Source organism: Sturnus vulgaris, chromosome 1 (assembly GCF_052056855.1).
Source record: "Sturnus vulgaris isolate bStuVul1 chromosome 1, bStuVul1.hap1, whole genome shotgun sequence".
NCBI lineage: Eukaryota > Metazoa > Chordata > Aves > Passeriformes > Sturnidae > Sturnus > Sturnus vulgaris.
The window spans coordinates 107,969,474-107,990,227 of record NC_142243.1 but is presented as its reverse complement, the minus strand read 5'-3'; the positions used below and the strand labels follow the sequence as shown (position 1 = coordinate 107,990,227).

At 39.8% G+C, this 20,754-nt stretch overlaps 2 protein-coding genes and 1 long non-coding RNA gene across 3 annotated transcripts; 2 read left to right on the top strand and 1 right to left on the bottom strand.

Annotated features, from left to right (window-relative positions):
• Window positions 1-692: 692 nt before the first annotated feature.
• LOC106850149 (myosin regulatory light chain 2, smooth muscle minor isoform) lies at window positions 693-5,501 on the top strand. The gene is made up of 4 exons (XM_014871253.2): window positions 693-874; window positions 2,377-2,574; window positions 2,734-2,895; window positions 3,852-5,501. Exons 1-4 carry the CDS (start codon window positions 730-732, stop codon window positions 4,022-4,024), a joined length of 678 nt encoding a protein of 225 aa, XP_014726739.2. The 5' UTR covers window positions 693-729; the 3' UTR covers window positions 4,025-5,501.
• Window positions 1,744-14,013, bottom strand: LOC148225398 (uncharacterized). Its single transcript, XR_015806980.1, has 2 exons — window positions 13,566-14,013; window positions 1,744-2,616 (listed from the first exon to the last, which is right to left on the bottom strand). It is a non-coding gene; the product is annotated as an uncharacterized LOC148225398 (long non-coding RNA).
• On the top strand, window positions 14,006-19,412 carry LOC106850148 (myosin regulatory light chain 2, smooth muscle minor isoform). Its single transcript, XM_014871252.2, has 4 exons — window positions 14,006-14,139; window positions 14,404-14,602; window positions 14,762-14,923; window positions 18,629-19,412. The coding sequence occupies exons 2-4, from the start codon at window positions 14,419-14,421 to the stop codon at window positions 18,799-18,801; spliced, it is 519 nt and encodes a 172-aa protein (XP_014726738.1). The 5' UTR covers window positions 14,006-14,139; window positions 14,404-14,418; the 3' UTR covers window positions 18,802-19,412.
• The last annotated feature ends 1,342 nt before the right edge of the window (window positions 19,413-20,754 follow it).

Below are 20,754 nucleotides of genomic sequence, written 5' to 3'. Positions count from 1 at the left end.
GTAATTGTCCCCTGGTTCTACCCTTTTCTGAACTCCCCTACTCGCCTTTAGATAGGAACTAAACTTTGTTTATGAAAAAGTTTGGAAGCCATTTTGATCTGGTTTCCCAAAGAATCTAATGAACCTCCAGGCCTTGGAGCCACTGGGGAATGTACTTTTTCTTTCTAATAGAGTAGGTAAAATGCTAGCTATGAACACAATAATAGGCTACAGAGCTGCAAATAAATACGTAAAGAATATGGAGATATGTAAAAATAAAAAGGCAAAAATCAGTTTGGTCGGCATCAGCACGTATAGAGTAAACTTTTTTGTTTGCTTTGAATGAGCCATATCCTGAAAGCTGTATTATTTCAGAAGAGAGTTATTCCAATATAGTATTTGGCTCTATTTTTGAGTAGTGGAACTTCTAATCAATAATCCAGAGTTAAGTGAGTGCTTGCCTGAGGGTTTTTACAGCAGTAAGAAAACCACCGAAGTTATGCACAACACTTGGCTGCAACTTGAAAGCAAACTACCTTTGTTGTCAGCTGTCTACATAAATATCTGGAAGTCAAGAGTTCACATTTATTTGTTGCAGTGTTGTGGAGGCCAGACATCTCGGGTAGCTTGTGGTTAGTGAGTGCAATGAAGAGAACGTCTGCGTTGTTGGGCGATGCGCAGTTGCATTTCACGGGCTATTTTTAGTTCGGGACATAATGGTTTGTTTTGTACGTCAGAAGAACGTTGTAGATGCACGTAGGATTTAAAAGTGTGGAATTAGCAGGGGAAATCAGTAGCTGTCTGTGTGGACGGACTGAGAAGGACGTAACCATGGAATTTCCTTTTATGATCCAGATGCTTGGTACACCCTGTCAGGTATCTAATACAAAACAAGGTAAAATAGCTTTCCTTTTATTAAAAACAAACAAAAAAATAACTGCTTTTTGCCTGCATATAAGGTTGATTGTATAAGGGAGTTAGTTTGCTTAATGTTACTCCTTATTTTTTTTAAGGGTGAATCCCAGTTAGTGACTTCAGTCTTGCTTTTCAGGAGTCTAACATAAAGTATGTATTCTGTCTTTGAGCAAACTATTTGAGAAACAGTTAGAACTGTGCTATGACTCTGATTAGCATTGCATTTATGACTAGATAATTTGTTTCTAAGTTATAAAATTAATACTTGGTGTAAATTTCAGAATACTGATATTGCTGCAATTACAGATGAAGCTTAAGTTTTTCTTCTTTCAGGAAACACTTGCTACAGGTGTTTTCTGTAAAATTCAGAGCCAAGGATGGAAGGATACCTGGTTTGCATAACACTTCGTTTGAGCATTATGAAGGATTATAGCAGTACGGATTACACTTTACTTTTAGCTAAAGTGTAATTAGCTAGATAATTTAGCTCTGCAAGCAGAGGTTATGAGACTTTTGGAAACAACATTTAAAAGGGTATAACTTCTGATCCAAAAGCAATCTTGAGGACTTGTGTTTGCCTTTCAGTGAATGACTCAGCTTTTCAAGTTTGTGCTGTCATACATTTAGTTGGAACACTACGTGCATCTTCCCAGATAAAGAGATGCAGTTAACTTAAAAGCCTCACTTCTACCCTGAATATATTCATGTTATAATATATAATAATCTACCATGCTTATTTCTTCACTTGACAGCTTCAAGGGAAACAATGACATTGGTATACCTGTGATATGTGAAAATTTATAAAAATATATAAGTGTTTATAAGGTTGGTAGTTAAATAGTCTTCACATTTTTGTAGCTATTATGCTTTTAATTCATTTAAAGAAGAGTATGCTGGCATTTGCATGTGTTGTGTAGTAGGTCCATTGTGTAAGAGAATAGCACTGTAGAGCTTTTGAACCAAGTCTGTGCGCTCTCTCTCTCTCTCTCTCTCTCAACGGCAGCTAGTCTAACAAAATGCTATTCAGAGCCTAAAAGACATTTCTTCCCCTCCAAAATGTTAGTTTAGCATACTGTCTGATCTATTTAAGCACTGTGCTAGTTTAGCAGCACATACCCTTCTATGTCAACAGTGCCTCCCAAATTCCCAAATATATAGTCATCTTACTTTGTGGAAGATGGAGTATTGAATCAGCAATACAAGCATTGTGTGAGTTTCATTTCAAGAGCTATTATTTGATTTGGGTTTCTTGGCGTAGCCTGCTATTGGCCTACAGTGCTGGTCCCTGAATCCTCAAAGGCTGTATGCTTTAGTAGCAAGTGAAGTCTGAATGAAAATGGAGCAGGAGATACTGAAATAAATGTGTACTTTGGGGTATATGCCAATAACATGAAACTTAGTGTCCGTCTAGTCATCCTTCCCCCAGGGACTTGCAATGTGATTTAATAAGGCTAAATCTTGGATATATTTCTGTCTCCTTAGAACCAACAGCCACCATGTCTAGCAAAAGGGCAAAGACAAAGACCACCAAGAAGCGCCCTCAGCGCGCCACTTCCAATGTATTTGCGATGTTCGATCAGTCGCAGATCCAGGAATTCAAGGAGGCCTTCAACATGATCGACCAGAACAGGGATGGCTTCATTGACAAAGAGGACTTGCACGACATGCTCGCCTCCCTTGGTAATGTCCCTTTGCTGTTTGTGCTTGCCAGGGAAATTGGTGCTGCAAAATCAAAATACTGAGTTGAGGATATGAGAGGTGTCTCAGTTTGTATTAACACTACTGACATTCCTTCTTCAGTTTGAAAGCTAAAGGAAGTATGAATCTTTTTATTTGTAGGAAAGAATCCAACGGATGAATACCTGGATGCCATGATGAATGAGGCTCCAGGCCCCATCAACTTCACCATGTTCCTCACCATGTTTGGTGAGAAGTTAAATGGCACCGACCCAGAGGACGTAATCAGGAATGCTTTTGCTTGCTTTGATGAAGAAGCAACAGGTACGTGGGTGCAACTTCTACTTCCTTCTGTAACAATAAATACTTGTGTTCATAGAAGCAGTGATCAGTTTTTTAACTCTGAAAATTTTAATTTCTGCAAACTGAAAGTCATGCTGTATCCTCATGTGCTAAGTTTGCCTTTTTAGTCTCTGTAGAAGTTTCACATTTCTGTCAGTTCATTCTGTTGTATGTGACAGGAGAAAGTATAAAAGATGTTGATCGGGAACCAAGATCTCAATTTATTCTTAACTTAAAATTCACTTTTGGGGCTGCTTTTATGAGGGGAATCATTGTTTTCAAAGCTGTTGTGCTTTTATGAAGAACTTGTTTTTCTGTCAGCAAGTGGTATCCACTTTCCCTCTGGTAAGCTGCACTAAAAGGAGATTAAAATGAATGTAAAAAAATTATTTTGTGACTTGAAGGGTGATGACAGAAGCAATCACAACTTTATACAAGCCTACTGGTAAATCTGAGTTTTACCACTGATTTAAGATCAATTTGAAATGTTGTAAACTTTCCCATGTTTTATGCACTTGTTGAATGTTAATAGTCAAGTTCCGTGACTTTTTTGTGGTTTTTCAATAGGAATCCTCAAGGTAAACGGATCCCCTTTTTGTGATTTTTAAAATACTGAGTTGTTAGAAGGTTCTTGATATTGTTTGGAATAATGTCCAATATGAACACTGATAAACTTTTATATTTGGAACGCTACAGGCAAAGCATATAATGGTCTTTATTTGAAGAAGTGGGACTTTTCAAACTAAGATGCCTGATTTGATTGAATCCTTGTAATTATTTTGCAATTTCAGTAATAGATTTTAATGGCATTGTTTTCATTTGGCAGACAAAGACTGTAGGTACCTTTAATTGAGGGAAAGAACTCAAAGAAATTATCATGCATGTATTAGCAGATAAATGTAAAAACTCCTCTTCTGTCCTCCTACACTGTGCTCTAGGGTTCATCCAAGAAGACTACCTGCGGGAGCTGCTGACAACAATGGGAGACAGGTTCACGGATGAAGAGGTGGATGAGCTGTACAGAGAGGCCCCCATCGACAAAAAGGGCAATTTCAACTACATCGAATTCACACGCATCCTGAAACATGGAGCAAAAGACAAGGACGACTGAGCAAATCCCTGGATACCTGCAGATTATCTCTACATTCATGTTTATTTGTAACGGTTTCTTCCTCATAGAACTTGTTGCATGCATTTAGCTACAAAGCTTTTGTCTTTTTCAATGTATTTATCTATTCCAGGCCATTTAGGCTCACTTGTACCTGTAATCAGACTGGAAGTGGGGAAAATATTGTGAGGGAAAGGCTACAGGACAAACATTCCCTGGAGTTGATAGTCCAGGAAAATAATCTCAATGATTCTGGTTTAGCTGGATTTTTACATTTTTGTAATAAATGCCATTTTGAAATAAAGATTGCTATATAGATAAAATACCTCCAAATCTTTTGTGAAGAATGACATTTCTATTACGCATTTACAAATGCAGCTGCATACATTGCATTTTTCTTGCAGTGGCAAGGCAAGCTAGAAAACTCAGAGTGTTTTGTTCAGTGTCACAGGGTTCTGAAATGCTCCTAGCAGCATCTGCTGCCATCTTTAAAAATGCAGCTGCAGAAGTCTTTCAGGTTTTTGAAGTGGGATCTGACTACTGTATAAGTAGTTAACTAAAGAAATGGTATGGGAAGATGGTTACAATTGCCTCATGGCCAGCGGAGAACATCCGATTCTTAAGCAGATACTATGCCTAGCTGTTGCTTCCTTTTAATACTGATGGGTTTTCTAGCAGTACTTTCATGTCAAAGTGTGCATTCTTCTTTGCTAAGTAAGGGGGAATTAGGTATATTTTTTCCCTTCTGCTGAAGGAAGTTTGTGCAAAGCAATCTGTGCTGGCAGTAATTAACAGCAATTCATGTCCAGAAAACTTCCATAAAGCTTTATTTTTCTACAACTAATTCATTTGTATATGATAATATGATCCAAGTAATTCTGAGAATTAACTTGGTAAAAGCCTATCAGTGCTGAAGTTGCTCTCACTTTTTAAAATATCATATGTGTTCCTCAGTTACATTGTTAAGGTGGCTTTTAACCGAGCAGAGTCTGTCATTCAGAACTAGATGTGCTGATGATGTCTCAAATACAAAGAAAAGAAAGAGGTGATTCTGTTAGTTCTTGGTATGGCCATGCTCTGTGTGCATCATTCTCTTGGCTACTGCAAGTTAGAAAGCAGGAGGAGAATTTATTTTGCCTATGTATTTATCAGTTAAAATAATGACGTCTTATCCAGAAAGCTTGCCCTCAGCTATACCACACGACTTAAGACCCCAAGGAGTAGAAATTCAACACAAAAGATTGTAAAAGCTCTGACAGCTTAACCTGTAAGGTAGGTTTGTCTCATTTCGTGTGTGATAGCATGAAGGCTTGGATACTTAATCTCGCTTGTGTCCCTATATGGCAAGATACTGTGGCTTCAGGTTTGTAAATAACTTGACAAAGTATACTCAGTTGGCATACTTGGACTATTTTTTAATTTTTTATTCCAGGGTGGTTTTTTCTACTTAAAGGTTTAATTAAAGTTGAGTTTTCAACCATTCTTTTCCCAGTTTTGTGTTTTATCTGCTAACAAACAGCCTCAGGTTTTCTTCTACCCACATTATGTTTTACGCTACTTCAGGTTGCCACAGCTGCTCCTTTTCTTGAAAATTTGCTTTTTAAGTATCTTGGTGCTCTTCAGTAATGGGTGCTAAGTTATTTCTCCATGTGACACCTGCAAAGTTCTAGGAAGTATTTTACAAGTATGCATGGAAGTTTTCGCCAGCAGTGCCCATGTGACAAAGACAAGAGAGTGGAGATTTAGGGAACTGTCTTGTTGAAATGTTGCTATGTAACGTTAGGCTGGAGATTGAGTTATGCTGTCACTTTAGACTGATCTTGTCACCTCTGTGCAATTCAGCACTGTGTGCATGCATGCAAGCAGCCTGCTTCAAGGACAGATGTAAGATATTGATTATTTTTCCCCTTTGAGTATCTAAATGGCATTAAGATTTACCAGCAGTTTACTTTTGTTAGGAACACTGGATCCCTAAACCTTTCTTTTCCTGATCCTGTTTTCTCTGTAAATGTTAGGTCCTGGTATGTTACACTGAGTAAGTGGCAAGTGTGCCAGCTCGATATTTCTTGCTGAAAGCAGCGATTTTAAAATCGTAAATAAGAGCTAATGAAAGAGAACTTGGTATCTTCCTGGAGAGGAAATTGTCCACTCCAGTAATATTCTATACTGCTGCTCTTGCTTTCTGAACAGCCGGCTGAAATGTGGGGTGTAGCTGTTTTGTTCCTTGTCAGTCTTGGATGTACCCTCTGAGTAGGAGAGGCAGAACTGTACGGATGTAAAGATACCTACTCAGGAAGATGTGTTACTGAGAATGAATATCCAAGGATGTGTGAGTATAATGACTGGCTTCCCTGGTGTTTTTTTGTTGTAGGAGACCAGTTAACCTGCAAATGGGCACAAACCCCTTAACCACTGAGAGGCAACAAGGCCAACAGCCCCAGCCAAGAGACCATATAAGAGCATCAAATGCGTTTTGTAGCTAGGCAGGGAGGAATGTGACAGCTGAGGTTGCGTGCCGAGGGCTGTGGGGATGTGTCATCAATAATTCACTTCCAAAAATAAAAATAACTTTGGTCACTGAAACAGCTTAAAATTCTGATGACTTAGCCTTAGCATTTTGCAGCCAAAATCTTGGAACCTAATCTTTTCTCCCTCGGGGTTCATATATAACACTCTCCAAGCTCCACACCAGATTACGCTTATGATGAAAAACTATTTTCATAGGCTCATGTACACATTTAATAGTCTTACATCTACGTGATCTGTAATGTCCAGTGAAGCACTACTGAAAAGCAGTGATTTATTTTACATGACTCACTTACCCTGTTCTAAGGCTACAAGTGCAGAGGTCAAAATTAAGCCGAAGAGCTACTGAGGGTGCACAAGAAACTTCCAAAAAGGACATGTTTGTGCCGAGTGCTGCCAGAGGATGTTTGCCTGCTGCCTTTTCTTCCCCACTCTGCTGCTGGAGATAATGTGCAACATTTTACACTTGTTTCTGCTCTTTATTTAAGCAAATAAACCCATCCTTATGGCACAGTGATCAGATGACTGAAGCACTGCACAACATGAAGGCAGCTTGTTACATTAGCTCAGCAAGTAGAGGATGTCACAGAGGTAGTGTCCCTACACTCCAGAGCAAGGATCTGTTTCACTGCTGACCTAAGGACTATCTTTGGATCGCTTGTTTCTAGGATCCCCGTCATATCTGGAGAAACGAATGCAGCACAGCGGCCCCATGCTGGCACAGGGCATCAGTGACAGCGTGCCTTTGTGTCCTGACACCTGCATTCGATCCAAAAGCCGGAAAATATCTGAAATCTTGTCATCACCTATTTCTCATGGCCTTTTCCAGTCTAGACTGATACTAACCTATTAGTTGGGATGTTCGGGGGAAATTTCAAACAACAACAAATGCAAAGATATTCTGACAATGTAAATCCAAATAACAGGTGAGTAACAAAGTATAAGTCAGAACATTTTAGGTATCAGCAGTTAATCCTCTCTTGGTACTGCTTATGCACCCATGCTCCTGTTTTGGCTTCTTACTTAGTTTTTCAAAACCCTACTGTAATTTTTAGATAACTTTCTCCTTTGGAAAAATGAATTAGGATTACAGTAACTCAGACACAGTCTTGCAGAAACTAGGAATAATACAAAGGCAAAAAGAACTCAGGAAATGCCTCTTAAAATGCAGCTTAAAATTAAGTTCTCATGAAATACTGAAAAGTAATACTGGGGGGGAACTCTCCAGACAGCTTTTTTTTTTTCATTTTTTGTGCTCTGAGCAGTAACTCCACAGAGAGCACTGTTTTCCCAAACTTTTTATATACTAGATAGAAAAAAAAAAAAAAAAAGAAAGAAAAAAAAGAAAATAAAAGGTGGCAGCATATGGCTGCTTTTCCTACTTTTCTCTGCAGCCCATGGGTAAAAACACTGACAAGGAATGTTTTCAGACCAGAAGTGTGATATTCCCTAGAGATCTATACATAATAGGCCCTGCATCACAGAACTTAAGGGGTCAGGCAGCTTTTATCAATGTAATAAATCTGGGGGAAGATGTTTACATGTTTCTCTGCAGCATGCACTTAACAGGAGAGCAGGAAATCAAACTGACCTCCCGGAAATCCCAACCGCCTGCTGCATGCAGATTCCTCTGCCATACAGCTGTGATTCAGCCCCTCAGTAAAGCAGCCTCAATTTTTTAGCTTTGATAAAGCTTGCAAGTCAGTTACAAACGCTACAGCATTAGGCAGGTCAAGACTGACTTTGCTGCTGCCACCATCTGCTGCTTTAGGCACCTCATTAGTAATTTTACTATTCTTGTAAATTGCTTAATTTTGCAAGGTTTATTTTTCCTTAATCCTAAAACTTTGACTATTTTAGGGCATCACTGAGTACAACCTCACCAAATACTGAACGAGGCTTTGGTTTGTTTTTTAATTATGAATAGTCCTTGGGAGTTAAAAGACAGCATTTCACAATAATTTCCAGCCTGTGCCAAGCATATTTAAGTGAGTGAGTGTAAATTGAGGCCTGTAAGACTTGTCTTAATATGTGCTACTTGAACCTTGACTTAGCCTTGTATCTAACAGGCACTGGGGTTTTTCCCTCTTTTGAGTTCTTCCTTACTTGTGAGCTAACCATCTCTAACACAAAAGGCAAGATATTCCCACCCCATAAGAAGCATGTTCATTTTGAAATTGCTCCACCAGCCAACCCAACTTGCACAGGCATCAGCTGATAAGAAAACTGATAACAGCTTATTTCTCATGACTAAATATGCTGCTTCTTGGTTTTGTTTTTTTTTTTCTGGGTATGTTTTAAAACACTATTTTAGACCTATGGCCAAGTGTTGAGCACATTTCATTTTCTTCCATATTTGTACATACATACTGTCAGACAGATACAAACTCTAGTACACAAGGAGAGAGCACATATGTACATCCTTAGGTTTAGCAGAATTTGTTACATTTGTTTGGAAGACTGGGGCCCTTCAGCTCTCCTTACTAAGAATACCTATCAATGCTTCTTTCTGCATGTCAGTTCTCCACTTTATGGAATCACAGTGCCTGACAATACTCCTCATTAAACTAGTGAAAGAAGAGCTGAAAACCCCACAAAGACTTTACTAGAATTGTTGCAACTTACCAGCTAGGAAAAAAGCCAAGGGATAGACATACAGCACAAGAGTCAGAACAGTGACTTTGATCTTAGAGAACAGTGACCAAAAACCCAGAAGAAATCAACAGCCCAACAGCCAAAGATGTACTTTTCAACGTTTAGTTGGGGTTTTTAATTTTTGTTGTTTAGGTATAAAGGACTTTGGATCTGGGAATGCAAGGAGTACCGTGGCTCATATGTAAAGTCCCTCAATACACTGTCAGACACATGTCAGTGCTCATTAGCCACTGAGATGCAGTTTTAAATCAATATATTTAAGTTTGTTTTCTCCTGTTTGCAACATTTCATAGACTGACTGCATTTTATTTTTACATTCATTAAATATCTTTGCTTTATCCTTCAACCTGCTATATCACTCTTGTACAATACTCTAGAGAACTCATGTTCTTGCCTTTTCCTCAGCCATGCACACTGGAAGTTACTAGAAAGTCAAAGCTGTGCTATTTTTAATTTTCAGTATGGAGAAAGAATATGTGTTTCTTCTATAGGCTCCACTACATTCTCTGAAAGCCTTTATTTTTCATGCTTCAGCATCTGCCATGTGGCAGGGACCACCTGGGAAAGCAGTAACCATATTTATTCACGAGGTCATGGAATGAAAACAGGGAATAACCTGCAGTCTGAGGCCCTCCAAGAGACTCAAGTGAAGACACATGTTCAGAATCCCTTCTTTAACTCATGACTTGTCGAATGTTTTCCTCTTGGACCACAGCACTGGAGTTATTTTTGGAGAAATTCCAAAAAACTTTGTGATGCTCTCAGCATCTCAAAAAGAGTGACTGTCACTCTGACTGATACTGCACTGCACTTGGTATAGCTAGACAGAGGCAACAGATGCCAGCTGGAATCAGGGACAAAGGGATGGAAAGGCAGAGGGATGAGCCAAAATACCAGGTGAGGCAACTGACAGACAAAATGCTTTTGTTAAATGATAGTTTAGACCTAGAATTTAGATGGATATGTTTAATTTTGACTGCTGTCAGTACTTAATCTCTGTAATTAACATTTGTTGAACAGTGATAATATGCTCTGAAAAAAATCTCCTAACTGCAAAACCTTCCACTCAACTTTCACACAATTCTTAATGTGGAAATCACACATCTGCTTTTTCATCTAGTCTCTCGTTTCAGATCCTTTTGTTTCTTATGCACATCCTCAGTCTTCTATGATGACCAAGGGTATGGAATGGCTTCTGTACAAGAAAAACTAAGTGGGACTCTGCTACAGCTGACATAAGGACACACAAGAGCTTTCTAGAAGCAAAACTAACACAAAAGAAGTGGACGCACAATTCAGTCTTAGTATTTCTTCCAATACAAAGTCTAGAGCATAGAATAAACATTGGAATAGGTATGGGCAAGGTTAGTAAGGTGCAGTTTTTCATGTAACAAATAGCAATCCTGCAAAGGGTTCCAAAAACACCAGCAAGGCATATTGTGGATGCTAAATTTACATCAAGTCGAGGATTACATATTAGGCAAGTTCATGAAAGAAACTCATTATGGCTTACTAAATATCACATCTGCCTTAGGGTAGCTTATCCCTCTGTGAACTAAAAATAGTAGATATTGGGAGAGCATTCTGGGAAGGTATCATAGGCTACCCTCATTCTTATTCTTCCCTAAATACCTGCATATGGCCACTGCTGCTGCCCTCCCCTAAAGAACAGGCTAAAAACACCCCGCATGCTCTCTCTCCTCCAAAAAGAACAGAAAATATAAAGAAAGAGATTTTTTTAAAGTATTATTCCAGGCTTGGGGTAAAAAATCCAAAACAACAGAACTCTGAAGTGACCTGTAGGGAAGACCTCAGAGCATCTATTATTCCTTGAGGGCATCCAATAAATCAGTAGATCCATCCTGGACGTGCTCCAACCTAGAAATGGAAAAAGCAGCTGCTGGGCTTCCCCATCCCCAGTCTCAAGACTTATTTGCCAAAACCTTGCTCCCTGCCTTCCTTCCACATTCAGAATCCACATCTCTTGGCAGCTGGGGTGCACTGGTCTAGGCAGACTTTTACAGTGAGCCAATGCAGCCATTCCTGCAACATTCATTAGATTTATAAAGAAACATCATATGACACAGACTGATTCTGCTTCATTAAGCAACCAAGTTAATCACATATATTTGCACTGTCACTATAACTCAGTAAAGGTGGGGAAATAGAATCATAGAATTGTTAAAAGTTGGAAAATACTTCTAAGATCATCGAGTTCAACTGTTGATGGAAAGAATTAAAGGTAAGGAGGGAAAAGGTTTACTGTAAATTGCTCACTGTCTGTAGCCACCTTAAAACTTAAGTATGAAACAGAGAGTTTTGAAAATTTTTTGACCTTCAATTCAAAGTAAACAAGCATTTCAATGGCACCATATCATTGAGTATTTTAGACAGAAAGGACAGGAGCAAATAATTCATTTTTCTTAAAAAGGTTTTTTCTTAAACAAGACTGACATAAATGAGAAAAAGATGGGAGTAATGAAGGAAGTAAGTAGAAAGAAGAAAAATTAAAGAGTTAAGAACTCAGTATTTTTTTAAATATCTTATCTTAACTTTCCAGAAAGAATAATTTTTGTTCTGAAAGTCTGATGCACAGCTCTTAGGAAGCACCACACTCACAGAAAAGATGCTTACTTTTTGCCCTTTTTAACATTTATGTCAATGAGTTAAAAAATATCCTCTGAATATTATAAAAGGCAAAACAAATATTTCTTTTCTTTCAATTTCTTTATTGCTACCATGAGTGCTATAATCAAGTAAAATTGAACCATTTCCAAAAACATTACTTAGATTTACATTGAACAGAAAATGGTCTGCTTGTAGGAACTGCTCCTCATTCCACCATGATGCAACAAATTGGAGACAAAAGCTTTAAGAGAGAGACACATACTGACATGCAATTTTGTCATTAAGAACTGATCTCATACTGGGCAAGTAATATTAGTGTACCTATCCCCATATCTGCAGAAGTTAAACACTGAGAGCAACATACACGCTGACAGGTATCATGTAACACCCTTTTAATAGCATGAAAAAACAATACAAGAGTGGCATGTTTGCAGCAGTGGTTCAATTTAAAGTAGCTGATGAAAGAGGTTTAAATTAAGAGATCAGATAGCTTTTCATAATTAAATTTCAACACGCAGTTCAGTTGTTCAACATTATCATGGAGTATTTTATTAACTGTCTTTAACATCTTGATATATCTACTGCTTTTCTGCCCACTCATACTTTGCATGTAATTATCTTGAAACTGTGTGCCATGCATCATAAGCAGAGAATTTTTTACTCAAAACTTTTTCCATTAATAGGCCTTCAATTTAGCAAAGTTTCGTCTTAGTTTCTATTGCACTTTGAGGCAAACTTTAGAAGAGTGATATTAAAATTAATTGGGGAAGTATTGTAAGCTAATTAGGCCAAATTCTCAGCCCTCATGAAATAACTTCTGATTTGAGAAGAGAGAAGGGAAAGAAAGTTGGGCCTCTTGGCAATTAAAACCTCTCCCTTCAAATTTGAGACTGCAACTTCTAGACGACACATTAGATTACACATTAATTTCAGTAGGTACAGTGGCTAAATGTAATTCATTTACATTTAGAAATACAATTGATAATTTCAGCAAAAGATTGCATGCCTATTTTTTCCTTTCACGGAATGATCAAGGTTGGAAGAGACCTTTAAGATCATCTAGTCCAACCATCAACCCAGCACCATCGTAATCCTCAAGTGCCACATCCAGACACTTCTTGAACACTTCCAGAGATGCTGACTCCACCACGCTCCCTGGGCAACTTACTCCTTTTCCTCCTTTAGAGCTCTTGTTTTCCAAGACACAGACTGTACACCAACAAAGCCGACAGCAGGTAGGAGGGGGACTCAAAGAATGATGATCTGGCAGGGCAGCTTTCCCATCTGACCGCTTCAGGACCTTTTTGTGCAGTAAACAACAGTTTTCTTGAAGCCCAAGCTATTTATGTGGGATTTCAACAAGAAACATGGGAATAAGCACTCCCTTCGGAAAATTTAAAAAATGTACAAGTGGGCTAAAATCGAACTGCTTATGAAGCAATTTTAGACACTATCCCTCTACACTATGAACAGCTTGTACCTCAATTTATTTGAGAACCTACATCAAATGACGAATGGAAAAATACGTGTCATCCTTTTTCATTAAGAAAATACATGCAAAAATAAACCCTCCAAGTGGCCTTACAACCTATAGCTGCGAGAGGCATTAAGCGGGAGCACCCATTTAGATGACTTTAAGATGCAATCTGGAATTCTTCTGATCCCTCAAGCGAAACACGAGGAAGACTGAAGGTAAGGATAACACCTCACACCTGCTAATCCGGGCAGGACGTACCCGCAGGATTTGGAGGCTTCGTTCACCTCCCCGACGCGGCACCACCGTGTGAACCTGGGGACACCGGCTCCAGGAGCACGGAGCGACGCTCCACCTTCAGCGTGCGGAGGTTCTATGTACACTAAAGAAAAACCCACGGGAAGCTCCGGCTGCCCCCAAAAGCTCTCCAGGGTTCCGTCCCCACGGGCTGCCTCTTATCTATCCATCCATCCATCCCTGCAGGCGGCGCCCGGGACCCAGCGCCGGCGGCGGCCGCTTCCCCCGGGATGCTCCAACGCCGCCGAGGCGGGGGGCGCGGGGAAACTCCGCGGGGCCGTGCCGAGCCGGCCGCCACTCGGGGAAGCCGGGACGGGCTTCGATCCCTAACAGAAACCCCTGGCAGCCGTGTCGCTGCGATCCGTAAGGGAAAACTCCGGCTGCCGTCTCGCTGCCGTCCCGCCGCCTCTCCCGGCGCTCGTCCCCCCCCGCGGCCCGGCAGGGCGATGGTTTCTCCAGGAAGCGCTGGAGCATCCGCCGGTGCCGCCTCCCCGCTTCCGCGTCTGCCCCGTACCGGGTCCCTGCAGCCGTCGCTGGGGTGAGGGTCCTCTCAAGACTGAAATTGGAGTTACTTTACGTCTTCTAATAATAACTCTTTTTCTGTTTTATTAGTCTGCCTTTCCTTTAGCCATATTTTCTGCTTCTCTTTTGCCCTTCTTGAAAATACTAGGGAAATACGTTCTGTTGAGAGGATATGAGAGCGCGTTAGAGGCGCACTGTAACATTAAACCGTAATACTTTTTATTTTTTTAAATCCTATCTCTGTTCTTACTGCATTTACTGTATTTCCTCCTCTCCCTAGTGTCCAAAAATCAACATGTCTAGCAAAAAGGCAAAGACGAAGACCACCAAGAAGCGCCCTCAGCGCGCCACTTCCAATGTATTTGCGATGTTCGATCAGTCGCAGATCCAGGAATTCAAGGAGGCCTTCAACATGATCGACCAGAACAGGGATGGCTTCATTGACAAAGAGGACTTGCACGACATGCTCGCCTCCCTTGGTAATGTCCCTTTGCTGTTTGTGCTTGCCAGGCCAACTGGTGCTGCAAAATCAAAATACTGAGTTGAGGATATGAGAGGTGTCTCAGTTTGTATTAACACTACTGACATTCCTTCTTCAGTTTGAAAGCTAAAGGAAGTATGAATCTTTTTATTTGTAGGAAAGAATCCAACGGATGAATACCTGGATGCCATGATGAATGAGGCTCCAGGCCCCATCAACTTCACCATGTTCCTCACCATGTTTGGTGAGAAGTTAAATGGCACCGACCCAGAGGACGTAATCAGGAATGCTTTTGCTTGCTTTGATGAAGAAGCAACAGGTACGTGGGTGCAACTCTGACTGTTTGGCAGGCGTATGGCTGGGTTTTTATGTTTGTTATTTGAGTTTCTAGGCAGTATGCTGATATTTGCACCTTTATGAATTAAATATGAGATGGTAAATCCTAGATGGCATATTCTGCTAAATTACTGAGTGGGAGTAAAATCTGTCTGGCTGTTCTGTGTCAGTACTGGGGACTAGTAGGACACTAGTAGCAGTGTTCTGCTGTGTGGCTTTGAAGAAGAGTGCTTTAACTGGGCAGTGTGTACATTCCTCAAAGTGTAAAACAAGATGTATTTGCTCTGAGATGAGGAATTCAAATCAGTAATGTGTGATTTTTTTTATGGCATTAAAAGGTAATGATGGGAAATCTGTCATACAACTGAGCTTGTCCCCCCTCTGCAGTAGGTCTGAGATGCATCTAAATTCTTCAGATGTTTAATATTTCAAGACACACTGTCCAGACTTCATAAAGTCTTACAAACCTTCATCTGGTTGAGCGTTCTTTATGGCTCTGAGGACAAATGTCATGGCCTCACCTGCAGCTCAGTTTGCTTTCAGATTGCAGGAAGGGCTGCAGTTTTAGTGGTCTAAAGATAAAAACCGGGTGGAGTGGCATAAGGCAGAAATGACAGATTGGACTGACCTGAAAAGCAAGGTGAAGGGAAAGAGTAAAACATAGAGCTCAGTTTTACTAGATCAGACTTCCAAGGTTGTGCCTGTTATCTTGAGATTAGAGTTTATGTATTTATTCACCTAGGCTAAGATTCCTGAGGAGTGTGTAGTAACTGGGGATGAATCCATGAGGCGGTTCTGTGAAATTACAGAGCATCAGTACTTCGGTATGTTGTGAACTTGTCTTAGTAGCTCACATTGAAATTATGTAGCCTCTGTACTGGAGATGACACTGCATCTACACCTTTCCTCACAACTGTCCTCCACAACATTTAAATCTAACCAGTCGATACATGCTCAGCACCTTTCGAAGGATATCCTTCCGTTTCAACAGCTATTTTCAGTCTGTGTTTTTTTAGCACCTTTTGCCTTTTCAAAGAGCATCCCCTTCCTGCTTAGGTGTAGGTAAACAGGCTTTCTGTTGGTACGGCCTCTTCAAATGTTAATCGACTTCCTCCCTCTCAAGGGAAATCTCTTTATCATCTCCTAGTGAAGGAAGTTTTGGTAGTAGGTTAATTATTTTCTCTCCACAGGTAGTCTGACTCACTGTGCTACAGGTTTTGGGGTTTTGTGTGCACCAAAACGAGCCTGTGAATTGCGATATAAATAAAATGATTGTGCTACCAGTTCTTTGGAATAGAAACTTCGGTGTCTATGTAAACAATAACTTAGTGGTTTGGGCACCTATATGCTGATAAGATTAATTTTAATATCTCTCAGCTCTGAGTGATAAATGTTTTAGTCTAGTCCTACAATGACTTGAGGATACTAGTTTGTTCTACTGTCTGTTTTGTGTCTTATGCCACCCTCAAATTTTAACCAGGAAACATGTGAGATAGTTATGCTGTTATATTGAGTTTTGATTCATAATGGTCAAAATGAAGTCTTCAAAACAGCATGTGACATATTTGTAGAACACGTTATGTTAGTTAATCGTTTATTTATTATCTCTTATTTGGCTTCTGATCAGTTTTTTCCTTTTAAAAATGTATGAGAGCATTTCCAGCTATATCAAACTCTTTTACTTTTTTTTTTTTTCATTTCATGTCTCCACGTGTGTGTTTGTTACGGGCCTGATTTTCTAGCCCTACATCAGTATAGTTATTTTGAAAAGGAGTAATACAAATCAGATCCTATAGATGAGGATAAAGTAGTCGTACTTGTTAGGTTTTACTTGCATTTCCGATATTGCCAACCTGGTTGGATATGTTGCTTCAGCATTACTATCATTTGCAGTGCTATGGAATTGGTATAAAAGTTGGATCTGTCTGCATTTGGAATATTTTTTTATCTGGTCTTTGATCCTCCATTGTGCTGCCTGCAACAGGCTGAATCTTAAATTTTGCTTCATTTATCTCCCCATCTACGCTGAAGCTGTTTGGAGTGGAGAGGAGCCCTGTTTGCTTTACAGTGTGGCTGATAAAACTCGTGGGTATTCCTGGTCTGGCATCCCAGTTCAGTGTTTAAACATCTACCTATTCAGACAGGAACAATTAAGTCATTGAGGCTAAACTTGCAGCACCAAAGGCCTTGCATTCTTTGAATACTAATCCTTATGTCATCTCTCATCACTGCTTGGTCTCTGTGGGAGAGCAGAAGGAGAGTCTAATCTGTCTAGCTGCCTTTTCCCTCTTCTTTATGCCCATCTTCAAGAGAGAACTCCAAGGTTTGACCCGATTAGGATGGGCCTGGCTAACTGAACATTCTCCCTGTTTCTGAGGTAGAAGATTGCTGCTAGCCTTCTTCATTTGCAGTCAGTAGCCAAGGGCTGGCCTACTCTGGGCTATGGTGTTGTTTTCATTAGCGTATGTTGAAACACATTTTTTCCCTTCCTCCAGCATACACCACCCCCATGCTAATTTGTCATACTCATTGACTGCTTTTTGGTCCCCTGATTCCTTGTTTGGTTTTGTCTCTCTAATGAACTCTGTTTGCTTAACTTATGCAACTCTCTTTCCAAAGCAGCACTTTTTTAATCACATTCTAATTGAATCTACATCAGTTGATGTGAGTGTCTACATATGATTTCCAGCTGTTCCACAGAGTTTACTTTCTTGCTCTTCTTTTTGGAACCTACTTTTACCTCATCTGTTCTGTTACTGACATTTCTCCAACTAAAGGTCAATAACCAATTTCTTTCTCAAATGAAGCAACTATTGTGCTGCTAAAGGTGTGGCTGGTCATATTTCAGCATTTAGTAGTTTCTGCATTCTACTGTCTACCCTTTGTAATGTGTGTTTCTTTTTTCATCTCTAATTTTTCCTGGAAATATTTGGCAACTGGTGGTTCTGCCTATGTCTTGAAATAGAATTTGCAGATGATACATAGAAACTACTCCTTTTTATATCTTTGTTAACTTCCTCAAAAATCTTCTGCTTTTTAGCATAAAGTAAGTAATACATCCTATTTTTTTTTTTTTTTTTACTGAGTTCTCTACCTTTACCTCTCCACCATAAACATTCTTCCTACCTCCTGAGCTAACTTGCTCAGTCCTGTCTGAAAGTCTCTGCTGTTATAAACTCGTTCCCTGGACACTTGCCAGGAGTTCACTGTATCCACATAAACTGCCTCCAGCAGCAGTGTTGTGTAGCACTGAAGAGCCAGAGTGGTTATTTAGTCCCCAGGCGAAACTAGTTTATAGAGGATGTGCAAATATATCTAATTAAGGCAAGAAAAATATAGTTCATATAAGAGAAGTGCTTGTATAATGAAGACTAGCAGTGACAGGAACTTGTTTTTCCACTTTGAACCGTTGAAGATCAGTAGATGAAAATAAGTGTTGTTACACCACAGCAGGTCAGGCCCTGTCTTCAAAAATCTGTATGAAATGCATTAAATTTCCTTTCACTTTGCACTCAAGGAATTTCTTTAGAATTCAATAAAGGAAATTTTTTGGGCTCTGTGCAAACACAAGTGTAATATATTAATGGTTAATTGCCTGTGTGTTGGCATGTCTGAGCTGCTGCTTTTGGGGACCCAGCTAAGAGGCTCAGCCTCCCTTCTGCATTTCTCTCTGCATGTCTCCTTACAGGGTTCATCCAAGAAGACTACCTGCGGGAGCTGCTGACAACAATGGGAGACAGGTTCACGGATGAGGAGGTGGATGAGCTGTACAGAGAGGCCCCCATCGACAAAAAGGGCAATTTCAACTACATCGAATTCACACGCATCCTGAAACATGGAGCAAAAGACAAGGACGACTGAGCAAATCCCTGGATACCTGCAGATAGCACCTTTAATTTTTTTTCCCCTTCTCACTAATTTTATTTCTCAGGATCTGTTTTTTTCTTTTTTTCTTGTTGGGACCATTTGCATACATTTTTAGCACTGTGGCTTCTTCCTCTGTGGATCTTAAGGCTTATCAGGCACACCTGCACCTTTGTAATAAGACTGGAAAGTGGCAGGGAGAGAGAAGACAGCTTATAGTGATAGAGGTTGAGGGGCAAAGGTCAGAGAATGTGGAAGCCCAGATGAAAATGTCAGTACTACTCATCCTGGCTAGATTAATTTTATATTTTTAATGATTTTTTTTCAAATAAATCACCATCTACTAACTGCATAATTAAAATTTTTGTGCTAGAAGTATTATGTTTCTCTAATGATATCTGTAAATATTTTTGCAGTCATGTTACCTATTTTTGCCTTAAAAATGATGCATAAGTCACTTAAGCATACTGATGTTTGTACTTCAGCAACTGTTTTACCTGCTGCTGTGAGCATACACATGAAGAAGAAATTCCCATCCTTCAAATTTTAATGTATTGTAAATTAATCATTTATGCCCGAGACTTGCACATTAAACATTTTAAATCTTATGGATGTAGTTGAGCATGTATATTTACCACCTCAATGCCTCCATTTCTCAACACTGAGTACTATATTAATACCACTTTAAAAAACTTATCATGTAAATCCTAGGTTTTTTTAAAAAAACAAGGTATCATATATGGGTAGAATTGCTGGAGTGATGCCTCTTACCAAACCTGTGGGGCTGCCAATATTTAATCAATGACATTTCATTGCAACCATTTCTTTCTTTCTTTCATCTTTCTGTTTGTTTTTAAAGCACAGTAAGAACAGGGCTGCATGAAGAATGAAGGTGTGCTGTCTCTGTCCTTTTTGTTTTCTGTCTGAAAATGTTATTCTTGGTTTTTAAATGAAACAATATACACTATATTTTTAAGACCTCCTGCTGTGAGTGGTGTTTTGGATGTGTGAGACTTGAGGCATTCCTTTTTGTTTCATTTCTCATAGTTGTATCCACTATAGTTTTTGTGGTATGGAAGGCATGGCAGATTTGCTACAGTGTTCTGAAGCAATTTTGCAATAATCGGAGTGCTTGTCGTCCTGCTGTTGTTTTTTTTGTCTGGAGAGAAAGGATGATCAGAGCTCCTTCTTACACTTCTTGGAATTACATTGTTAATCCCTTCATAGTTTACATTACAAAATTAAGAAAAGTCGTTTGGCTGAGAGCATTTTGCTGTTTCTTGATAGGCTGCTGTTGCAAACGGAACTTTTTTTTTTTTTTTTCCCCTCAGAGAAATACTTACGTTCGGAGGGGGCAGAGATTAAAAACTCGAACGAGAACTTTTGTAAACTATCAGTGGACTCGATACCAATTTTGATGCTTCTGAAGGAGGCCGAGTCCTGCGGCCGCCGGCTGGGGCCATCCCCGGAGCCGCCAGGAGGTGGCAGCACAGCTCCCGCTGTGACGGGCGAGCGGCTCCCAACCCGAATGCTTGTTGGATTTTGGTTGGGGGTTTTTGGTTTGTTTGTTGTTTTTAGAGTTTGGGGGTTTTTTTTTAATCCCGAAAAGCTCGTTTGGTGCATCCTGCATAGGAGGAAAATATGTTCCGTTCCCACAGAAGTCCTGTTCCTGCCACAGCAAAGGCTAATGGTTCCAGGGTTTCGCACATTGCACATGTTGAATTTTTGGCCCTTTAATCAAATTCTTTCATTACAGAAGAGAGTAAAACGAGGCCTCTGCAAGCCGTTGTTACGGGCCTGCATGCACAAACACACATGTGGTGTATGTTTGGCAAAGATTGGGTTTCAAAAGGACTTATGGCCTTCCTTGTAACTCAAACCAGAGACACTGTTCCTGCATTTCACTTCTCCGTATCTCAGTGAGCACTCTTCTTCTTTGTTAAGATTAGC

Excerpts from the sequence above, each read along its gene's own strand:
- LOC106850148 (XM_014871252.2), top strand. The coding sequence starts at position 14,419 with ATGTCTAGCAAAAAGGCAAAGACGAAGACCACCAAGAAGCGCCCTCAG. Across the intron at positions 14,603-14,761 it reads CGACATGCTCGCCTCCCTTG|GAAAGAATCCAACGGATGAA; the intron begins GTAATGTCCCTT and ends TTTTATTTGTAG. Across the intron at positions 14,924-18,628 it reads CTTTGATGAAGAAGCAACAG|GGTTCATCCAAGAAGACTAC; the intron begins GTACGTGGGTGC and ends GTCTCCTTACAG.
- LOC106850149 (XM_014871253.2), top strand. The coding sequence starts at position 730 with ATGCACGTAGGATTTAAAAGTGTGGAATTAGCAGGGGAAATCAGTAGC. Across the intron at positions 2,575-2,733 it reads CGACATGCTCGCCTCCCTTG|GAAAGAATCCAACGGATGAA; the intron begins GTAATGTCCCTT and ends TTTTATTTGTAG. Across the intron at positions 2,896-3,851 it reads CTTTGATGAAGAAGCAACAG|GGTTCATCCAAGAAGACTAC; the intron begins GTACGTGGGTGC and ends ACTGTGCTCTAG.